General features: G+C 35.2%; 1 protein-coding gene across 1 annotated transcript in view; it reads right to left on the bottom strand.

The window, feature by feature from the left end:
* SWT1 (SWT1 RNA endoribonuclease homolog) overlaps positions 1 to 22,113 on the bottom strand; it is a 136,293-nt gene that overhangs the window by 80,892 nt on the left and 33,288 nt on the right. Inside the window, 5 exon segments of the mRNA XM_020984402.2 lie at positions 403 to 548; positions 5,235 to 5,373; positions 10,459 to 10,622; positions 12,469 to 12,617; positions 20,377 to 20,470. Of these exon segments, the coding sequence (XP_020840061.1) occupies positions 403 to 548; positions 5,235 to 5,373; positions 10,459 to 10,622; positions 12,469 to 12,617; positions 20,377 to 20,470 (692 nt within the window).

The raw sequence follows: 22,113 nt of genomic DNA on the forward strand, positions 1-22,113 counted from the left end.
ATGCTTCAAATTTCTTACAGTTTTTTGGATTTGGGATCAGAAAGGCAGGGATTTACATTCTAACTCAAGAATTAAATTGATAATAGGCTTCTTACATACAAGAAACAATAAAATGATAAATAATCAGAGCTGTCTTCTCGTCAAAAATGAATTAGAGCATATTCCTAACAAACATTGTGAACTCCTCTTTCCTGAAAGGATAAAATGTATAATACAACTAAAACCTACAGCTGCTTGCCTATTTACTCTTTAATTCACCTAATATTTCCTAACTACCATTAGGGCGACAGAACAAGTTAGAATAAGAATATTTCATTTATTATTTATCAATTATAGCAATTGGAAAGATTTTAAGCATCTATTGGCACCAGTGTTTTAGAAAGCATTCCAAAAGCATCTTACCTCTGAGAGTGTTTGAAGTAATTGATTCACCTGAGCAAAGGCCTGTGGCAGAATCCCATCATAGTTTGACCTTGTACTAAAAGCATGTAACAAATGTTTGGAATCCTGAAGCAGAAATTTAGTTGTTGCCAAGTCCACTGTCTTAGCTGATGTCAAGAAATTTTAAAAAACAAATTGTTATCAGAGATCCTACATATTATAAATCTATGACAGAGAGATACTCAGGAAGCTAATTAACGTTAATTATTTTTTAAAAACAGATACATGTAAACTAAATCTGTACTAGATTCCAACTTTATCCAGCTAGTGTCAAAAAGTAAATAAGTAAGCAAAGAATCACCAGAGTTAGTTGCTTTGGAGGTATGTTTTAGTAACGTATACATTTATGTAATTGGGTCATTCTGAAAATAAAGACCCTACCATCTGTGCAAGCTATCATCCTCTTTCTCTCCACTCCTTCTCAGGCAAATTTCTGGAAAAAATTTGTCTTTTTAAGTGTCTTCGCCTAGGCTCTATCCTGTGCCCCTTCTCTTTAGTTCTATACTCTCTCATTTAGTGATCTCCTCACCTCCCATGGGTTCAAATATCTATAGTCTCTCAGTCTCTCTCTCTCTCTCTCTCTCTCTCTCTCTCTCTCTCTCTCTCTCTCTCTCTCTCTCTTCTCTCTCTCTCTCCAGCTTTAGTCATATATTACCATCTACCTTTTGGACAATGTAAACAGGGTTTCCCAAATGAAATTCAAATTCAACACTTTCAAAATGGGACTAATTATCTTTTTCCCAAACCTCTACCCTTCTTTGAATTTTCCCACTATTGTTTAAAGGCACCACCATCCTCCTGGTAACCCAGGCCAACAACATGATATCACACTCAATTCCTCACTCTCACCTCTCATATCCAATCTGTTGCTGAATCCTGTCATTTCTACCTTCACAAAATCTTTTGTATATGTCCCCTTTCTCTCCACTCCCAAAGCCACTACCTTACTTTGGGCTCTCATTGCCTCTCACCTGCACTATTTCAATAGCCTTCAATCTAATCTCCCACCTCTGTTCAGCATTTAAAGCTCTTCAAAACCTAGGCCTTTCCTACCTTTCCAATCTTCTTCTCTTCTCCACACATTCTTTGATCCAATTATACTGGCCTACTTACTGTTCCTCAAACAATACCTCAGTTTCTACATGTGTGCTTTTGTACTAGCTATCTCTCATGCTCAGAATGCTCTGTCCACTCATCCATCTCTTAAGTTTCCTTGTCTTCTTCACAACTCAGCTCTGAGACAAAGGGAGGGCCAAAAAATTCGAGCTGAATTTTCCAAATCACGGAAGTACTGCACCCCTAACCCCTGTGATGTGGCAGGGATAACTGTACATTCCATTTATATCTATTCACTTAACAAGGTACATTTAAGTTCTCCACTCCTACCCCCAATGGAACATAATAAGCCCTTTGAGGAAAGGTAGTGTTTTTGTAGCCCAAAAACCTAACACATTGCTTTGTGTATAGTAGGTGGTTAATAAATGTTTGTTGCATTCAGTCTGGCTAGAGTAAATGTGCATTCCCAAATCTTGGCCTATACAATAATTTATTAGCTATCATGTGCAAAGACAGTATTTGTGTTAGGTGCTAGGAGTGGGGGTTAAGGGGAGTGGTTACAAAGATCTTCTGCCTTCATGAAGTTCACAGTATAAAAAGGTGATAAAACATATATACAGATTAACTACAATTCAAAAATTATAAAAGAAAATAAATTCTATATAAGGTCTAGGGTAGAGAAAGAACTTGGAATAAGATGATCACTTTTTGGAACAACAAATGAAGGCTTCATGAATAAAGCAGTATTTGTGCTGGCTTTAAAAGGTAGGATTTTGATAAGCTAAGAAGGGGGGGGGGAGGAGAGGGCAGTATTAAGTGAGGAGAAAGATATTCCAGGCATCAGAAACAGCACAAGTAAAGGCACAGAGGTAAAATAGTATAAGCAGTACATAGGTGGAATATACAATTTACTTTGGATATAGCACTGATTAGATGGGGGAAAGATAAGGCTAGAAAGGTAGGGTGTTTCCAAATTGCATAAGGTTCTGGCTTACCAGGCTGAGAAGCATAACCTTTATTCAAAAGGAAAGAGGCAACCATTAAAGGACTTTGAGCAGAGGAGTAATGTGATCTGCCCAGATTAAAAGATTAATATGGCAGGAGTATGAAGAATAAAATGGAATTGAAAGACAAGATGGGAAGACCAAGTAGGATACTAATAAGATAGTCCAGGTAAATGGTAATCAGGGCCCATACTAGACTGTTAACAGCAGAAGTGGAAAGAGGAGAGATGTAAGAGATATTGCAGCAGTGGAGTTGACAAGATTTAATAAGTGAAGAAAATCAAAGTTAAAACTGAAATCTAAAATGTGAATGACTCAGAAAATGGTAGTAACAATGAAAATAAGAAAGTTACAAAGAAAAGAAGATTTTGATGGAAAGATACTCATTTCAGTTTTAGACATAAGGAGTTTAAAGTGTCAATGGGACATCTAGGCAGAGATTTCCCACAGGCCATTGGAGATGTGTACTTGAAGTTTAAGAGAAAGATCAGGGCTAGATGTATGTATTTGGAAGCCATCTCCATCAAAGGTGACAGTTGAAATAATGGGAATAAATGATATTACCCAGGAAGACAGTGTAAAGCAGGAGAAAAAGAGGACCAAGGATCTACTTATCTGTCAATCCTTTGGAAAAGAACTGCAATTGGCTCAGATTCTTAAAAATCTAGCCACTGCTCAGATTTTTATAATCTAGCCAATAGCTCATAGATGCTCAGATTCCCAAAGAGTCTGGCTAATATGGTGGATCTTTAACAAACCTTGTCTTTGGCTGAAAGAAGGCTTGGGTCGAATTCTTTCGGACATGACCCACATGTTCTGATTTTAAGGTCCCTATACCCCTAAACCTCTACACCTCAACATTTTGGTGGCCCGTATGGGGAAAACTGCCTGACCCCAAGTTCTTCTCCCCCCAAAACTGGGAATGACAAGGAAGCCCAGGGCTTGGTAGCACTCCCACCTTCTCCATCGCTCTCGCTGAGCCGTGGGCAAAAATCGAGGCCGAAGGTAAGGTTACCTACTTTATCATGGCTATGTTCTCTGTTTTAACCAATTACTCTGGCCCTATCCACCCCTCAACCTATCTGGTCATGGGCATTGAAGGGAACACTAAAGGATGTCTCCAGACATACCCACTCCCCTGCCTATTTGAGGAATTGTTTGAATACTCCCTCCTTATGCTCTCCTATTGCCCTGTCCCTTTGTTGGGAAGGGACCTGATGGTGAATTTGGGGAGCCAACCTTCTCTAGTTAAGCCTCCCATCTCCCTTTTCCCTCTGTGCACCAGACCTCCCCACGTTCCCCCAGAAGCATGGGAGAAAGTTGAGCTAATTGTTTGGCATCAGGGAATTATGTCAAGCAACTTTTCATAATTTGGTTACCGTTAAAATAATTTGGCTATTGCTGGTTATTGTTTTAATGTGTAAACTTGCCAAAAAGCTTGTTGGGGTTTTGTTTTGCTGAGAATTTGCAATACCTAGAAATAATCTCTAACGACTGGCTTTTTATACCAAAACAAATTTAAATTTGAGATGTAAATCCTGGAAAAGTTTTTCCTAAGATGTGATTAGTAAAATTTGCTGTTTGAGGTAAAAAAGTTCATCATTTTATTTTGAGTTGTCTACTGGATCACAATAATCCATCGATAAATCAATAATCCACCATCTGAAAAATGTCACAAGCTACTCAGACAGAATGTGATACTGGTGGGAAGTCAGCATCAAGAAAAGCTGAGAGGACAATTTTAGCCTCAGTCTAAGATGGGATCCTTCTGGCTCAGTTTCCCCATTATGTTCCTTTGAAAAGGCATGTTACCCACCTGGCTATTCCTAAGTCTGGCTATGAGGTGGATCTGATACTGCATGGCTGAAAAACTGTTTTATCTGAATCCAAACACAGCTAAGGATGCTTTAACCTGTCATTTGGGCCTTGCAGTCTTTTCTTTCAGATTTGTGTCTTTCAGACTACAGGCCATTCACCTACAATTCATAGCAAACAGCAGGTACCACCCAATGTCCCCTCACTGTTCCCTGGATGCAGCCTGTGTTTGGTTCCAGTCAACCTCCTCTTTGGGAACCCCTCGAGTCAGGGACAGCTATATGCCCCTTGCCAGCAGGAAGCAGCTTCAGAAGCCAAGACCTTCGCCCCTTACTTCAAAAGAATTTGGGTCTCATTTGTTTGAGGGGGCTATGAGGGGTTGGGATCTGGACCCCAGAAAGGAAAAACCCTGGACTTTCCCACAAGGCCAAATCTCTGGCATTTGCTTGATGCTATAATCCTATCAACTGGCCTTTCGTTATCTCCTACCCCCAATCTATCTCCCTGTGTCCCCTGGCTATTTCCCACCCTTGACCCTATCTAGATTCCATTCTCCTTTGTCCAGGTCCCAGGCATTCTGTTCACCCCAGCTTACTGGCCACTCCCATTCAGTTCTTCCTTAGATCCTCCCATCACCCCAAACTACTTGGCCACTCCTAGATCTCTCCCACAGTCTTTCTGTATATAAGGTCCATTCTGTCACCATTAAGGTGCTCAGATTCTTAAAATCTAGCCACTGCTCAGATTTTTACAATCTAGCCAATTGCTCATAGACATTCAGATTGCTTAAGAATCTGGCTAATATGGTGGATATCTTTAATAAACCTTGTCTTTGGCTGGAAAAAAAAAGAACTGCAATTTAAATCAAACATTTTAAGAAAAACATCAATGTAGTATAGAAAAATGAAAGATTCCTACCTTTACAAAGATTTTCATATAGGCTCTCAATCGTCATAAGCAAGTTTTTCGCCACAACCAATCCAAAAACAGCTAACCAGTGTTTTTTAAAACACTGTAATAAATGTGCAAGTGTCCAAGGGGGCTTTAAGTACACCATCTGTAGTGTAAAAAAAAAAAGTCTGTAGTGTAAAAAAAAAAAGTCAACATATATTCAGAGTATGTTTAATATTCACTCCAAGCGCCACCACCAGAAGGAGGCCTTTCCTGGTTTCCTACCCCTACCCTTAACCATGAGCTAATATTTTCCTCTCTACAGCTACCTTCAATCTATTCTATATGTATCTTTAGGAGGTTTATGCATTTGTTATTTCAGCCATTAAAATGTAGACTCCTTCAGGACAGGGAATGTCTTTGCTTTTTCTTTGTATCACCAATACCTAACACAGTGCCTGGCACATAATAAATGCTTAATAAATTGCTTATTGAATGATTATTAAACTTCAATATTTTAAAAGCTTTTGTTACTATGAATAGTCTCTCTACCATCATTTTAGTTCCCATAGTACTAATCTACATCTCATCTGCTTAATTTAGTGAAAACAACTTTCAAAATTTCATAATCACTGAAAAACACTAGTCTTTATAGACTAAGGTTACTGACTGCCTACCAGTTACCATGCATGGCAAATATGTCATGAATCCACGGTAAATGGATGCTTTCCTTCAGTACTTTATGTTTCTAAATCATCAGTAAGCAAAGGCATCCCCTATGTCTACTGTTTGACAACTGGCTCTCCAAAATCCATCTTTAGAAACCTTCGCTCACCTGCTGGGTTTGACACTGAACAATCTATCATATGGCAAACTAACCACCACAATGGTGAAAATTAGCAAAATTATCACTTATACAACCTTACAATAATGGTAAAAAAAATTAAATATTTCTCATTATCATTATTAATAAGAGTAGCAGAAAAGGGCAGAGGGTGCTAAGAATCATAGTTTTTTACAAGGTACATAAACATTAATAGAACTTTAAATGCAAAATCTATATCCAATGATCAAAGAATTATCATATTCTTTAGAACAGTCAATATTGAAAGGATATTGTAGCTAACTGAAGAAAATCTCAGAGGTTCATTTTGAAGAGACAAACAAAAGAGTTGGTATAGTCGGTTTCATCATGAGCTCAAAGACAATAAGAAACAATTTCGTGTGACACTTTGTCACCTTGTCTTTTAATTCTCTTAAGCATAAGCACCAAGGCTACCACAAAAATAAATGAAGCTTAAGTGCCCATATCTGTTACAATAGATAAAGGAGAAAACAAATCAACATGTACTTTGAAATTCTTTGACTTCAATGTAAAGTTAGGCATAGTGAAGGATGGAATGTTGGAAAAATATGACTCCGGTTAAGGAAATGAAAGAAACCTAAGGCTTATAGTCTATTTGGAAGCCTTAGGCCTATATATCATCAATATTTTCTTTAAAAAAGAAATCAGAAGTTAACAGACATGACAAGCAGCAAACAATCTCAAAAATGATATGATATTTTCACAGATAGAAAATGATAAGTTGATTTTATAAATCATATCAGAATCAAGCTGTGTATAATCATCAACTAGATGGACTAAAGGTCAAAATTAACACCAGATCAAAAGAAAGGATAAAGACCTTGCAGAGAAATAACAGCTTCAAAGTGACCTATCGAAACAGATCACTGAAACAGCTTAGTGGCCCCATGGGTAAGAGTGCTGGACTCAAGAGTCAGAAGAACGGAGTGTGGATCCTGCCTCAAATACTTACTGTGTGACCCAGGGCAAATGATTTAACTTCTCTCAGTCTGTTTCTTTATTTGTAAAATGAGGATAAATGAGGATAAAATAAATAGAAATTACTTTAGCCAGAAAATATTCAATAATATCCTTCCCAAACAGGCATATTGGGCAAGGATAACCACAGCCTGACAAAATTTCAGAGCTGGAAAGGATTTCAATGGCCATCTAGTCCAACAATTCATACCTTCAAAAATAATCCATTCTATAACATTCCTAAGTAGTCATCTAGCCACTGCTTAAAAGTCTCCAGAGAGAAAACTCATAAGAATATTTCAGAACACTTGTCTCCACATGAAGAACTGACCCCAAGAAGAATGTGATAAACAAATCAAGGGATGGGGATGATTGGTTCCATTTCAACTCTTCTGAAATAGCTAACCATGGGTATTGTCTCCAATACAACCACATCTACCATTATCTTCCTACAGTACACCATTCCAACTCTTCCCTTTGCTATAATAACTTTCAACTTTGACCTTCTAAGTCATACTCATTTTTCAGGTAAGTAATAACAGAACAGCTATCCAGACATGCACAGAATGAAGCAGTGAAGGTGCCATTAGAGAAATCCTACCTCTCCCTACGTACCCACCTCTGCCCCTAACCACCTCAAGGTTCTGGCAGGTCCCCCGTCTGCTACCCTCAAGGGCAGGCTCTGAAACCCTCTCATTCCTTTCCCTTCCCGTCTACAAATCCCCTAACCCTACCCTCACCCCCATTCTTTGTTTTGTGCAGGACAAAGTACCACAGGATGAATGGGCATCAATCTGCATTGCAGATCTCATTACATAATCTTTCCCATAAAACCCATTCATCTTCCCAACTTCTCTATTTCTACTAGGGGCAACACTATCCTTTCAGCCACATGTTCATTACCTCAGTGTCATTTTCAACTCTTCTCTTTCCCTCAACCCACATATTCAATTTGTTGCCAAATCTTATGATTTCTACCTCCATCTCTCACACAGCTATCACCCTAGTTCAGGCCTTCATCAACTCTCACTTGAGCCATTCAAACATCCTCCTATTTGGTCTTTCTATCTCAAATCTCTTCCTACTCCAATCCATCGAAGTTGCCCTTTAAGTACAGGTCTGAGCATATCACTCTCCTACTTCAGTTATAAGCTTTAGTAACTAATATTGACTCTAGGATCAAATACCATTTCATCTTTATCTCATCCTTTTTTAATGTCTATTTTTGCTTAAATTGTATAGTGTACATGATTATTAATATATAACACTCTATATATAACTTATAAATGAGTAAATATATACATATTAGGGACAAGTGACTAACAAAGTCTGGAGACCAATGGCTTATAATTCAGATTCATTTACATAACAATACACAGGAGGAGGAAGAAGATCATGAATTGTCTCACTCTGAACAGTAAGTCAAAGTCAAAATGAGTCAGAGAAAGCTTAGTGTGAGACCCAACTCTTAGAAGAATTGAAGGCTTGTTTTACAACATAACTCAAGGATAATAAAATAGTAAAAGAATAGAAAATACTACATAAACAAAAGGATATTGTAGTTAACTGAAGAAAATCTCAGAGGTTCATTTTGAAAAGACAAACAAGAGTTGGTATAGGCGGTTTCATCATAAGCTCAAAGACAATAAGAAACAATTTCATGTGACACTTTGTCATCTTGTCTTTTAATTCTCTTAAGCATAAGCACCAAGGCCACCACAAAAATAAATGAAGCTACCAATCCACATACCTACTTCCTCAAGATGAACATAAGTATCAAAGGTAGCTTTGATAAAAATATAATGAAGTAAGTAAACTTTTGCAATTTTTTTTTTATAACTGATCACACATTTACAGACACACAACTGACAGAAAGGTGCAGAGACTTTAAAATTCTGCTGTGTTTGTTGATTAACCTCCCCCCAAAAAAGGCCCAGAATAAATTAGTTTCTTGTGAATTATCTTAGATCCAATAATTTAATTCAATCTAATAAACTTTGACTAAGCTCTTACAGTATGCAAAGCACTGTGCTAGGTAGTAGGAACACAAAGACAAAAATATAAGTCCCTCCCCTCAAGAAGTTTACAAGTCAATACAGAGACACATAAGTCTGTAAAAATATTCAACAAGTAATTTCAAGAGCAGAGAGTACTATCAATGTGGAAAGATTAAGAGCAATCTAATAGCTGATTCCTGAATTATGCTTTGAAAGAAGCTCAGGATTCAAAGGGGGAGAACTAAGCAAGGAGTGTATTTCAGATACTGAAGAACCACCCACAGAAGAATTGAAAGGCAGGGACTAAAATGCTGAGAATAAGAACAGTTAGCAGGCCAAGTCTGACTAGAAGAGAAAGTAGATAAAGGGATCTAACACGAAATAAAACTCAGGTAAGTGGAAGCTATATTATAGAGCATGTTCTGTCCTACAAAGGATTTTGTATTTTACCTAGAGGTAACAGGGACCTACTGAAGATTTTAAGGAAGAGGAGTGACTTCATCAATTCAAATTTAAGAAATATCAATTTGGCAACTACATGGAAGATGTATTAGAGAGATGAGAAATGAAGCAGGAAAAATAACTAGAAAGTTATTACAACAGTCCAGTGATGAAGTGATGAGGACCATCAACTAAGCTACCAGCTATGTGAATAGAGAGAAGGCAGCAGATGTGACAGATGCTATGAAAGTAGAATCTGTAAGACTTGGCAATCGATTAGATATCAGAAGTAAGAGGGAAAAGCCAAGGTTACAAAACTTGGAAGGACAGTGGTAGTCTGACTTACGTGAACTGATAAAACATGAAGTGATTAGAACCAGAAGAACACTGTACTCAGTAACAGCAATACTGTACAATGAACAACTATAACTGACTTAGCTATTCTCAGCAATAGTGATCCAGAAGAATTCCAAAGGAGTTATGATGAAAAATGCTATCCACGTCGAGAGAAAGAACTGATGTTGTCTGAATACAGACCAGAGTATACTATTTTTCACTTTATTTCTTTTTTTTGTTTGTGTTTTCTTGCACAAAATGACTAATATGGAAATGTTTTACAAGACTGCACATGTATAATCTCTATCAATTGCTTACCATCTCAGGGAGGGATAGAATGTGGAACCCAAAACTTAAAAAAAAAAAGAAAGTTAAAAATTGTTTTTACATGTAACTGGAGAAAAATAATTTTTTTAAAAAAGATTACTTTTTTGTTTTTTTTTAAGCAAGTCATTCAGTTATTCAATTCTCTTCCGACAAAAGATAACGTATCTTTAAAAAAAGAGTATTGTTTCTTTTCAGAAAGCTGATTTTAAAATTTCTAGAAAAATATAACACTAAAGTCAGCATCATTTCACTTAAGTAATTTTTCTTGATTACAATGTTCTTAAACTCTGATCAGAAATTTTCAGACAATTATAGCTGAAATAATCACCTCTAGCCAGAGGTCTCCAAAAGCGATTTTCATTTCTGTTTCTAATATAGAAGACAAAGCTGTTCCAAGACATTTTTCAAGCTCGGAAATAATATTTTCAAGTAGAATAGCCATTCCAGATGATATAGTATTTCCCCTGCAGCATTTCTCCAAGGGTTTTATATCTGGAAAATAAAGTTAGAGGGTATTAAGAGCACAAACAATGTAGTTAGTAACAGACAAGCTGACATAATTTTTAAAATACTAAAAACATAATACATCTCTTTTTTCTAATAGCCTATTATATACAGCACCCAGAGAACATCAGAAATACTCTTAAGGGGGCAGCTAGGTGGTGCAGTGGATAGAACACCAGCCCTGGAGTCAGGAGAACCTGAGTTCAAATCCAGCCTCAGACATATAACACTCACTAGCTGTGTGACCCTGGGCAAGTCACTTAACCCCAATTGCCTAAAAATAAAAAAAAAATTTTTTTTTAATACTCTTAAGCATAGGATGTAGAAATAACAACTGCAATTAAAATGTTAATGTTACAAACAGGTTTCATTTTTTAATTTTTTTTTTTGCTAAAAAGTATAATTGAATGGAGTTACTCTACTCTAGATATCTAAGATCTGTACATTATATATTCCAGCACTTCTTAAAGTGTGGGTCACAACCCCAAATGCGTCTAGATTCTAGACTACTATCACTGGTATTCCAAAGTTGGCAAAAGTTATCTAATCTTTTAGTAAAAGTATCAGAATTAATACATATGCTTTGGATTATTATGAAACTTCTTCTAAGATGTTTATTTAATGAATCTTCAGCTATGAAAAATGTATTCTTTATGATCTTAGCCCACAGCAATGACCTGTCTAAAAAGATCCACAAATCTGTTACTTGATGTCATTTCCCTCCATTCCTCTAATTCATTCATCTAAAATAATTTTCTTCATCTTAACTTGACACCATTTAATTGATATATTTTTTAAAAACCTCAAATATAATTTCTCTATGGTCAAACTCAAAACATTTGAAGTTTACCTATGATAATCCTATAGATATAATAAATTAAGAAAATTTGTACCTCCCACTTTGTTAAACTGAAAATTTTCACCCTCAAGGGTAAAAGATCAGAATACACACACATACATGTCCACAAATAAATAAAATTTAATATGTGCGGTCATATTAAAGATTGGGGGATGGGCTGCCATATACATAATGATATTATTCATGGTCTGGTTTGATGTTGAATTCCACCATGTATTTCGATAGAGCTGAAAAAATTATTTTGTCAAAGAAAAATAGGAAAATCATTATTACTATCATTAGTAAACAGTAATAGCTAGCAGTTATATATTGCTTGAAGGTTTACAAAGCATTGTAAATGAGCTACCTGATCTGATCCTCACAACAATACTATGAGGTAGGTGATATAATGATTCCCATTTTATGTGTATGAAGCAAGACTAACTCCAAGTCCAACATTACACTTATTATACTACCTCATGAGTACTAAATAAAGCAACAGCATCTACCTTCCTTGTTTTTACATTATTTATTCAGCATGAAAAGTAGTACTATTATAGGATTCCTGCAAAAACCTCCAATTTGAGTGAGTACAATATTCACAGCAAGTTGTTAAAACTGAAAGTAGCATAATTTAGAACCTCCATAGAATTTAAACTATTTTCAAACTGTATGTTCAATCATATCCTGTCTCAGAGGGTTATGGAAAGTAATCTTATACCTCAATTGAACTTGCCCAAGTAGCTAATATGCCTTTAAAAACAACCACCCAATTTAGGCTTATTTTGTAAATTCAAAATTTCTTCTTATGTTATGAACTTAACAGATCTCAACCTACATAAGCATCTCATTATACTAAGAAAAGAGGATTCTATACGAATCTCTATTATGTTCAGTTAGACAATAAATATCAATTACAAATGTTGAAGGCTATCAATAATTATCGTACTTGGATTTATATGCTACTTATTGAAATATAAACATAAAAACACTAACCTGCTTTGATGTGCCGATTAGAAATATGTGGCTGATTGTCCACAGTTACTGATTTGGGACTGAGAGTCAGTAACTCTGCACTTAATTCCGCTTTACTGAGTGATTTTATACCACTTATTATGCTTTTATTGCGTAAATTTCTATCATCCCTGTGGGAACAATTATATTTTTCCTTGTTATAGTATAACAAAGTACTACAAATAGAACATAACATAGCATAAAATAACAGGACAAAATAGAACTCAGAAACCAAATGTTCTTAGATAGGATCAATGATTCTTAAAAAAAGAAAAAGATGATGCTTAAAAATAAAACTGTGAATGTAAAAAGAGGCAACTGATAGAGTTTTGTTATTTCATCTCTCTTCAACATGCAACTAATATATTTTTCAATAAAGTTATAAGAAAGCAAATCAACTAGACTTAGTATTTTTGAAAATGAACCCTTAAAATACTAAGATAAATTGGGTAACTTTTAGAAGGCAAGGTCTTGAAGGTTTTTTTTAAGACAAAAGAGAAATTTTTTAAAAAACCTAACAAGGCTATAAGAAATGATGAACAGGCAGACTTTAGAAAAACTGGACTTATATGAACTGATGCTGAGTGAAGTGGGCAGAACCAGGAGAACATTGTACACAGTAACAGCCACAGTGTGTGATGACTGACTATGAAAAACTTAGTTAGCTCTTCTCAGCAATACAAGGATCTAAGACAATTTTAAAAGACTCATGATGGAAAATGCTATCCACATCTAAAGAAAGAACTATGGAGTTTGAATGTAGATCGAAGCATACTATTTGCTTTCTCTCTTTTTTGTTTGTTTTGTTTCTTCTTTCTCGTGGTTCCTCCCATTCATTCTAATTCTTCTTTACAACATGACTAATGTGAAAATATGTTTAATAAGAATGTATATGTAGAGCCTGTAATAGATTGCACACCATCTTGGGAAGCAGGGAGGAGAGAGGAGGGAGGCAGGGGTAAAATTCAAAACTCAATTTATGGAGTGGGCAGCTAGGTGATGCAGTGGATAGGGCATTGGTCCTGGAGTCAGGAGGAGCTGAGTTCAAATCCAGCCTCAGACCAGATACTTGACATTTATTAGCTGTGTGACCCTGGGCAAGTCACTTAACTCCAACTGCCTCACCAAAAAAGCTAAAAAAATAGAAGTTTATGGAAGTGAATGTCGAAAACTAAAAATAAATAAGTTTTTTTAAAAAGTAACAGGAACAACAGATTGGTGAAAACATGCAAGATCACAAAGATTATTTATGCATGCAAATATAAAAAGTAAAAACAGAAATTGAAAATATTTGAAAAAAAGGAAATGAAAATAAGAAAAGACACCATAATGAGGACTGTATAGGTAGAATGGTAGGCATTTCTAACATCCTAACCAGAACTGCTGATGCTGGGGAATATCAGCAAGTACAGTAAATATAACAAGAGTTTTTAAAAGCTACAATATTTAAGAGTAAGCCACTTATAAATTCAGTAGCTAAACTAGGACTAGGAAAAACAGGTTTCCTTTGTCTCATAGAATCAAGTCTCCAAATTACACCAAAGTGCCTCCCAAGGCTTCATTTAATATTCCAACAAATAGCACCTTTTCAAACAGATTAAGCTAAAAAACAATGATTTTATATTTACAAAGTTTTTTGAAAATAAAATAAATTTAAAATATTTACATTAAATATTACTGTATTTTTCCACATTCTTTCTTTCTCCCTTGAAATTTTTACTTACTAAAATGGTAGTTGTGCATAAGGGTGAGAATTAAATAAACATCTAAAATTTTTAGATTTTAGGTTGCTGTTTTCAGTAATGAAATTTTAAATGGCTTAATGATTGATATTGACTACCTATTTTTGATTTCAATGTGCACCAAAAACAACTGGAGAATGACAGAATCTGACTAGGTTTAAAACTAATAATGAATATGTCCTATATAGAAATCAATTATTAATTTTCCTTCATTTTCAAAATAAAAACATCAGTTTCTTCCAAGATATGCAAAAAGGCAACAATATGCACTGAAAAGGCCCACCACATAGGAAAATCTCAAAAAGCTGTTCAATTTCTATGACTATTTCTTGTAGAGAACTGCAATCCCTAAATATTTAAATGCTCAATTTGGGAATGAAACTCTGACTAAAATTCATAACTTATAAAAACCACTTCTATGGCCTCCAAAACCATACTTTAAGTTAACCTTTCTTCTTCAATTTGCACAAAGAAATGCCCATGACAGCTCCTTAGACACTGCAGACATTCAATAAATGTTTGTTGATAAGAGTAAGATAGCTAATAAATAAAATAAAATAACATATTACAGGTGATTTCATTTAATTGAAGAAAAAACTCTATATAGAAGAAATAGTTCTAGATTTGGAGGCAGGTGGTCTGAATCCCAGCATAGCTCCGATGCCTGCTGTATTGCTGGCTGTGTTACCTCAGAGCAAGTCATTAACCTTTCTGAATTTATTTTGTTTACCTTCATGGAGATGATAAAAAACTAACTATCAGACTCATAGGGTTCTTTTAAGAACTTTGTGAACTTTAAAGGGTTATATAAATGCAAATGTTAAGTTATTACTTGGAGATAGTTCCACCTATCTAAATTTGTTTTCTTCTTGTTTACCAAAGATTGATTCATGAAAACAGTAGCAAAATTAAACCAACTAAAACACAATTACAAGGTATTTAACAAGAGAATTATTGCCCCAAGATCAAATAATCTTACTAGAACTTGCTTATTATAGAATAGCCTACAATTTATATTCCTAAAGTTTGATTGTAAATCAAGTGTAGCTGAACACATTTTCTCTTTAAAATGTTATAAACAGTAGTTAAGATCCCAAGACAATTCACAAGTATAAAAATAGAGGGATTTTTCTTGGTTCTGAGCTAGCTCCAATCATCCTCATTTTTGTTCCTTCTATCAAGTCCCAGGGATTAGCCATATATTTTCCTTTGTCAACACCTATTGCTTTCTTTCTGGTTTATTTCATTTCTCCTAAGGCCACCAGTATACATAATAATATTTGTTATTATTATAACCTTCTCAAAGACCAACCCAACATGCATAAGGAGGGCAGGCAAAGGGAAGGGAGAGAAACACAAAGGAAATGCCAGACAAGGTGCTAGGTTTTGGGGATACTCTTGAGTAGGGTAGTACCCCAGCAAATGTGATGAAACTTCTACTATAAATCTCAGCTTACTCAAAACCACAGTGATGATCACACTGACAATAAGAAGATCAAAATAAGAGATCCTCCTTTGCATTCCAGAAACACAACACAACACTGGAACAAATGAAGACATATATGTCTTCATTATATGCCAATACTATATTATAACAAAACTGAAAACAGCTTTTTTAAGAGGTACCCTTAGACCAAGCCAAATAATAACATAACCTTAAAGGCCAATCATTTTTTTTAAAAAATAGCTTCGTTCCTAAGCCTAGATTACAGAAAATAAGAATGAAATTGAGGAACTATAAAAGGGAAAATTAAAGACCAGAGATGATTGAAAATCTTCACTTAAGAAGAACTCTAGAAACTACATCTACTAGCAAATAGATGGTAGAAGTAGAACCAAAATCTCAAATTACTTTGAAAAAGAGACGGGCATACTTAGACTAGAATTCCAAAAAGGCCTTTTTGAGGTTGAGGGCATGAATCTAATTAGCAGACCAATAATACCAAAACAGAGTAATTCAAAAAGGATGGCATCTCCTAGCATCATGATAAACGCATTCTCTTACAGCATTTGACAAAGAATATAGCAAATAGAACTACTAACCAATGGCAGCTAGTTGCCATGCCATGCCAAGAAAAAGAAGGACTATTAAGCAACATTGCTATGGACAACTGTACAGACAACTTACAGTAAATAATACCATGGAAGAAGTGACTTGAAAGAGCTGCAAAAGAGAAATAGAAGACCGACATCAATTTGAGCTGGTATGCAAAGTAGAAAATTTGAACTCCATCTCACCCATTTAAGGGCAACAAATTTATTTTTTTACAAGGAGGAATACAAAAACCAAAAGCATATCAAAAATTCTAGATCCCTTAATTGGCACATGAAAGCAAAAGTTATAAAGTTATATGGAAGTAAGCCACAGCCTAAGGAGTCTCACAGAGAATATAAACTACCTTGAGTAAATGTAAACAGCAAAATAAGCTCCAATTATCCCACGAGAAAAGTTGCACTATGCTTTTTTATTATGCTTCTATTAATACCTGACCTGGGGTTAGTGTGGGGGATCCACAACGTTACTCTATCCTGCTGCCACCTAGGATGACTGGCCTTTTGTGAGTAAACTCCCTTAAACAACCCAGTCAATCTAATTAACCCTAATAAAACCTATTAAATGACCAAGCTAGTATGAGCTCCTTTTTCTTTGGTATCTCAGTATTCTCTGGGAAGGTGTGCCACCCTACAATTGGCATAATTAGGCCAGAACAATCTGTCCCCTTACAAAAATTAAGATCAGAAAAGGAGTAGAAGAATAACAAAATACACAAAAAATCAACACCAATCAAATATTTTAGTTCAGAAGCTTGAGTAGCTAAAAAATCAGGGTAAAAATAGAACCCCTAAAGAAGAAAACATGGTAAATTTCTGGTTGTTTATATCAGTATTCTCCAAGTTTTTTGAGTGTACACCATTTGTGTAAAACCATTTGTGTAGGCAATCCTTGGTTTCCTTCATAGCTTAAATCCAGCACCACCTTCTATATAAAGGCTTTCCTGATCCTATCTAGCTGCTAGTATCTTTCTCCAACATTATCTGGCCTCTATTTTGTATATATCACATCAACAACTTTACATGCACACAATATCGCTCCTCAAAGGCATTGACTCTTTTATCCTTGTCTTTGGATCCCCACTGCCTAAGCATAATGATATCTTAGGTACTTAATAAATGTTTAATGATTTATCATCACCTTCCACTAGGCTGCTTCTGTCACCTCTGCCTCCAGGCTCTGCCCACTGCCTTCTTTAGCTTTCATCTGTCCCCACTGTCCCTAGCCCCCAGGGCTCTTGCTTAGCCCATATCTTTGTGTAAGGACAAGCTACCCAAAGCACCAATAACATATATAATATCTTTGCTAATTATTGCAAATGAGTTCTGCACTCATGGCTCATTCATGTACTATAAATATATAGTATTTCACATCTACTAGAAAATTGTTCTCTGTTTAAAATGTGTTACCAACTTAGGAATGTTAAGAACAATTAATATAAAATGTGGCATTTTTCAAGGAGATAGTTTAGGGCCTTGATGGTTCTGCCCAACCTTAAGTCCATTATAATTTCTCTAAGTACAACTATGCATGACTCCCAAAATAAAGAACCAGAACATCTTATTAATCACTTAATGCAGATGGATGATTTGGACTTGATAGTGTAAAATCCTTAATGCATGCCAAAGAAAGATATATAGATGAAAGGTTTAAAGCTTGAATCCAAAGCTCACGCTGAACAAGCAGGTGAAGATGATACCTACAAAAGAGCCTAGTCTCTCCCACACAAGACACATCAAGCAAAAAAAAAAAAAAGAGATGGCTGAATATTTTAAGAAACTTACTGGCATTTTGATATCAAAGCTGAATGGGATGAACAAGTTTAAAGCAAATAATATTTATACAATAGTAATGTTAATGTATACTTTTAGAACTACAAAGTGGACCATAACAGATTTGAAAAGTAACCTAACAAAAATCCATCAGTGTAAGGCAACTATAAAAACATCAACACTATGACATCAAAAAGGAGGAAGAATGATAGACATTCTTAGAATACACTTCATTGAGTAATATCAGTTACAGGCCAATAAACTATTTGAAAGCAAACAAAGGTAGCTAATCTCTATTTGAGGTCCATTAAATGACTAAGACCCAAGAATGAAATCAAAGCTAATAGAGATAGGGCATGCAGTGCACATAAACTCAGACAACAACAGGTCAAAGAAGTGTCAAACGATGCCTGTGTCATACAGATTTATCTGTAGTGACAGAGGGGTTAACAACAGCAATTCATATCCTAGGCACTGGCACCAAAAACTATATACGAGTTACCATTAAAAAGCACAAACTTAGTTATCACTGCCAATTATGCAAGGAAAAGTTAGAAACATTACAACACATCACTGCAGACTGTAAAAATGTAGCACCATACTGAATACCCAGTAAGACATGATATGATGGTCAGAATTACACATCAGTAGTTTGCAATATTGCACAGGCTGACAGATAACAAATCTCTATTAACAAATACAGGCCTTAGAATATCTTAGTAAATTCAACCAATAATCTATTGGACCCACAGCACTATCACAGACTGAACTGTTATCTATTATCTCCTGGACAAAATAATCCATAAGACGTCTTAAATAAATGTTATCACTCCAAATACTCAATCTTTCGGCTACAAAGAATAAAACATTTTCAAAGTAGGGAGCTGGCCAATGAGGAAAAAAATCATATAGGAATAGGATGAAGTATAAGATGAAATCCTAATGTAAGTGTGTCATATCCATGTAACACTGAATATAAAGGAATAATAACAAGATAGTTACTTGTCCAAGGACCCCTTCTATCTGGAGCCCGTTAAAAAAAAAATGAGAATAAGATAACAATAACAAATGATATCTGGCATGTATACAGCACTTTAAAGTTTGCAAAGCATTTTACATACACAATCTCATTTAAGCCTCAACAATCCTATGGGGTAGGTAAAGGTATCACTATTCCCATTTTATAGATGAGGAAACTGAAGTAAAATAAGGCTATGTGACTTTCCCATGATTACAAAGCTAGTAAGTGTCAAAATGAGATTTGAACCTATCTTATGGACTCCAAGGTCAGCTATCCACTTCACATGCTGCCTCTAACGACACAATCTCAGCTGCTACCTTATTCTCTTATCCCAGAAGCAGCAAATTAATTTACAGGTTACCTAAAAAATTGTATTACTATAAACAATGGAAACAGACACTGGGTTAAGATTCCCTCCTATCTGTGGAAATCAGGAGGGTAAGTAAGCAATACTTCCCTTCTCTTATTCGTATCACTTCTTCCTGGCCCTGACCCCTATGAACTTAAATTACATGCGACTTTTCTTATACAATCTAGACACTTACAAAATCTTTGGGTCTATGATGGATTCAAAGACTCATCAATTTATCAGATAAAAAGAATTAGGCCTGGTTATTTCATGCAGGAGAATAAACTGGGAAAAGAAATTCCACACTGGGAGAGAAAAGGGAGGTTGTTTTGAGGTACCTAAGCTAAAAACTGCCTATATTTTACCCGATAACACTGGTATTTTCCCCAGTATTTTCTAACTTTTCTGAATATTATTCAAACTTTGTAACTGTAATATTAAATTCATTTATTTAGACAATACCTTTAATTTCACTATAATTCTCCAAAGTGCATTACTTAAGACCACCAGCTAATAATAACAAGACAGCTCTCAACATAACATGTAGTATTTATTATACAGGCTTTCTTGAAACAGAAATTTATTGCTACATATTTTGAATCCTCTTTTATGTTCTGCTGTGCACATGACATGCTTTTTTGCTTTTCTTATTTTGTATTTAAGTTTCAATACTGAAGTTTATAATATGTTACTTTTTCTTTTCTCTATTGCGTATTTAAGTTTTAGTATTTAAGTCTAAAATAAAAAAATTTAAAAAAGAATATGCCCACTTGCGGATGGGGGAAAGTTAACAAGTCATGCTGATCATGACTTCACAAACAAAGAAAGAGACCACACTGAAAATTAGACTGTCTTCCAAAGACTGAAGAAATTATCTTTTTTCCCTCATTCTTTCATTTCATGCAATTACTGCAGTTTTACACTGAAAAAGGTCTATTGTTCAGAGAACTCACGTGCACAATATGACAAGAGCACAAGGAAATAAATTCTGATACTGAAGACAGCATTTCAGGACTCGGTCATCATTGTTTTCATCACTCAATCCATCTGCAAATTGAACAAAAGTAAAAATCAATTAATACACTAAAAATCCTAACAGTATAGATGAAAAGTCTTTAAATGAAAAAAAGAAGAAGGGAAGGAAACAAAATGCAGTGGGGTTTCTGTACACAGTCTACTTAACACGTACCCCAGGACATAATATTGTGTGATTGGAGCAACACAGAAAACACGAAATGTCAGATCTGGAATAAATCTTAGAGACTATTTCAATCAACTCCATATTACAAATGAGGAAAATAAATTAGCATGTGAAGTGACCTGCCCTCTGTCCCATGGCTATTAAGAGAGCTAAAGAAGAATCTACATTTCCATTTCCAATCTGTACTTTCCCAGTATAATGTGCATATTTCAAAGTTCCCATAATCACTACCCAACATAGAAATAAAGTCTCAGTATTCACAAAGCTTCATTGACTCATAAGAGAAAAAACTCTCATGAAATAAAGATTGCAAGATCGGCTTCAAGTGTAATTTGGTGAAAATAACAATGGATTTGAATTAAGAAGACTTGGATCTGAACTCCAAATACTCTACTTATTGGCTACCTGACCTTAAGCAAATCAATAAACAGCTCAGGGATTTAGATTCCTTATTTGCAAAAAGAGAGAGAGGAGGAAGACTGGGCTATAGGTAAAAGTTGGAAAGGGGTTGATTTCAATTCAAGAGGATGAAAAACTTTTCAACAATTATAGAGGCCCCAAAATGGAATAGGCAGCCTCAGAGATGACTGGGTCTCATCACCAGATGTCTTCAATAAGAGGCCGGATTGACTTCTTTTCAGGTAGAGGTACAGGTTAGGTTGAATAGTTTTTGTGGTTCCTCCCAACCCCAACATTTTAGGCTCCTGTAACGACTGCTCTTGCCTTGGTCCCAACAAATAATTTTACTTTAAATCTGCTAATTCAACAAATCAAGTTTTCCTAATAAGAAGCTCAGCTTATCAGCAAGAAAAACAAAAAAAAATTATCTTATTCCATAATTTAAAAGGAAATTAAAACTATTTTTAAAGCAAAAGTTCTTAACCTTTTGTTGCTTAGTGAAGTCCTCTGGCAGTCTGATGAAGCCTATGCATTACTTCTTAAACTAATATTTTTAAACAAGAAAATGCAATTAAAGTAGAGTGAAAATAAGATATAATTTTTTCCCATCCAAGTCCGTGAACTTTCTAAAACCTATCCATGCACCTTTGTGGGCCTGTGAACCCCAAAGTAAAGAGGATGTTAGAGAGGATGACTGACCACCACTATCACTGTCAACAAAAAGCATTACATGCTGAGGTTCTATATGAATTAAGTTAGGTGTGAACACTAAAGCAATCTTCAAGACATAACATTCATTCAGATAAACATATAAAACTACTTATGAGGCACAGAAAACCATGAAAAATATCTATTACAAATAAGAAATTTCAGCAACTTACCATGGCTACTAAATACTTTACTTACACATTTAAAAAACTCTATCATTTCATCAGTGTCAGTGTTCCCTCCATCCATACAAATTACAACCCCTCTAACATGCTTTGAAGAGTTGCTCTAGCCAACAAAAATTCATTATTCAATAATCAACCTTCTACTGAAGAAAATTTCCAACTGGTTCTTGAATGACAGTCACAAAATTTGTTGCCAG

This window comes from Phascolarctos cinereus, unplaced genomic scaffold (assembly GCF_003287225.1).
Source record: "Phascolarctos cinereus isolate Bilbo 61053 unplaced genomic scaffold, phaCin_HiC Scaffold_5;HRSCAF=322, whole genome shotgun sequence".
NCBI lineage: Eukaryota > Metazoa > Chordata > Mammalia > Diprotodontia > Phascolarctidae > Phascolarctos > Phascolarctos cinereus.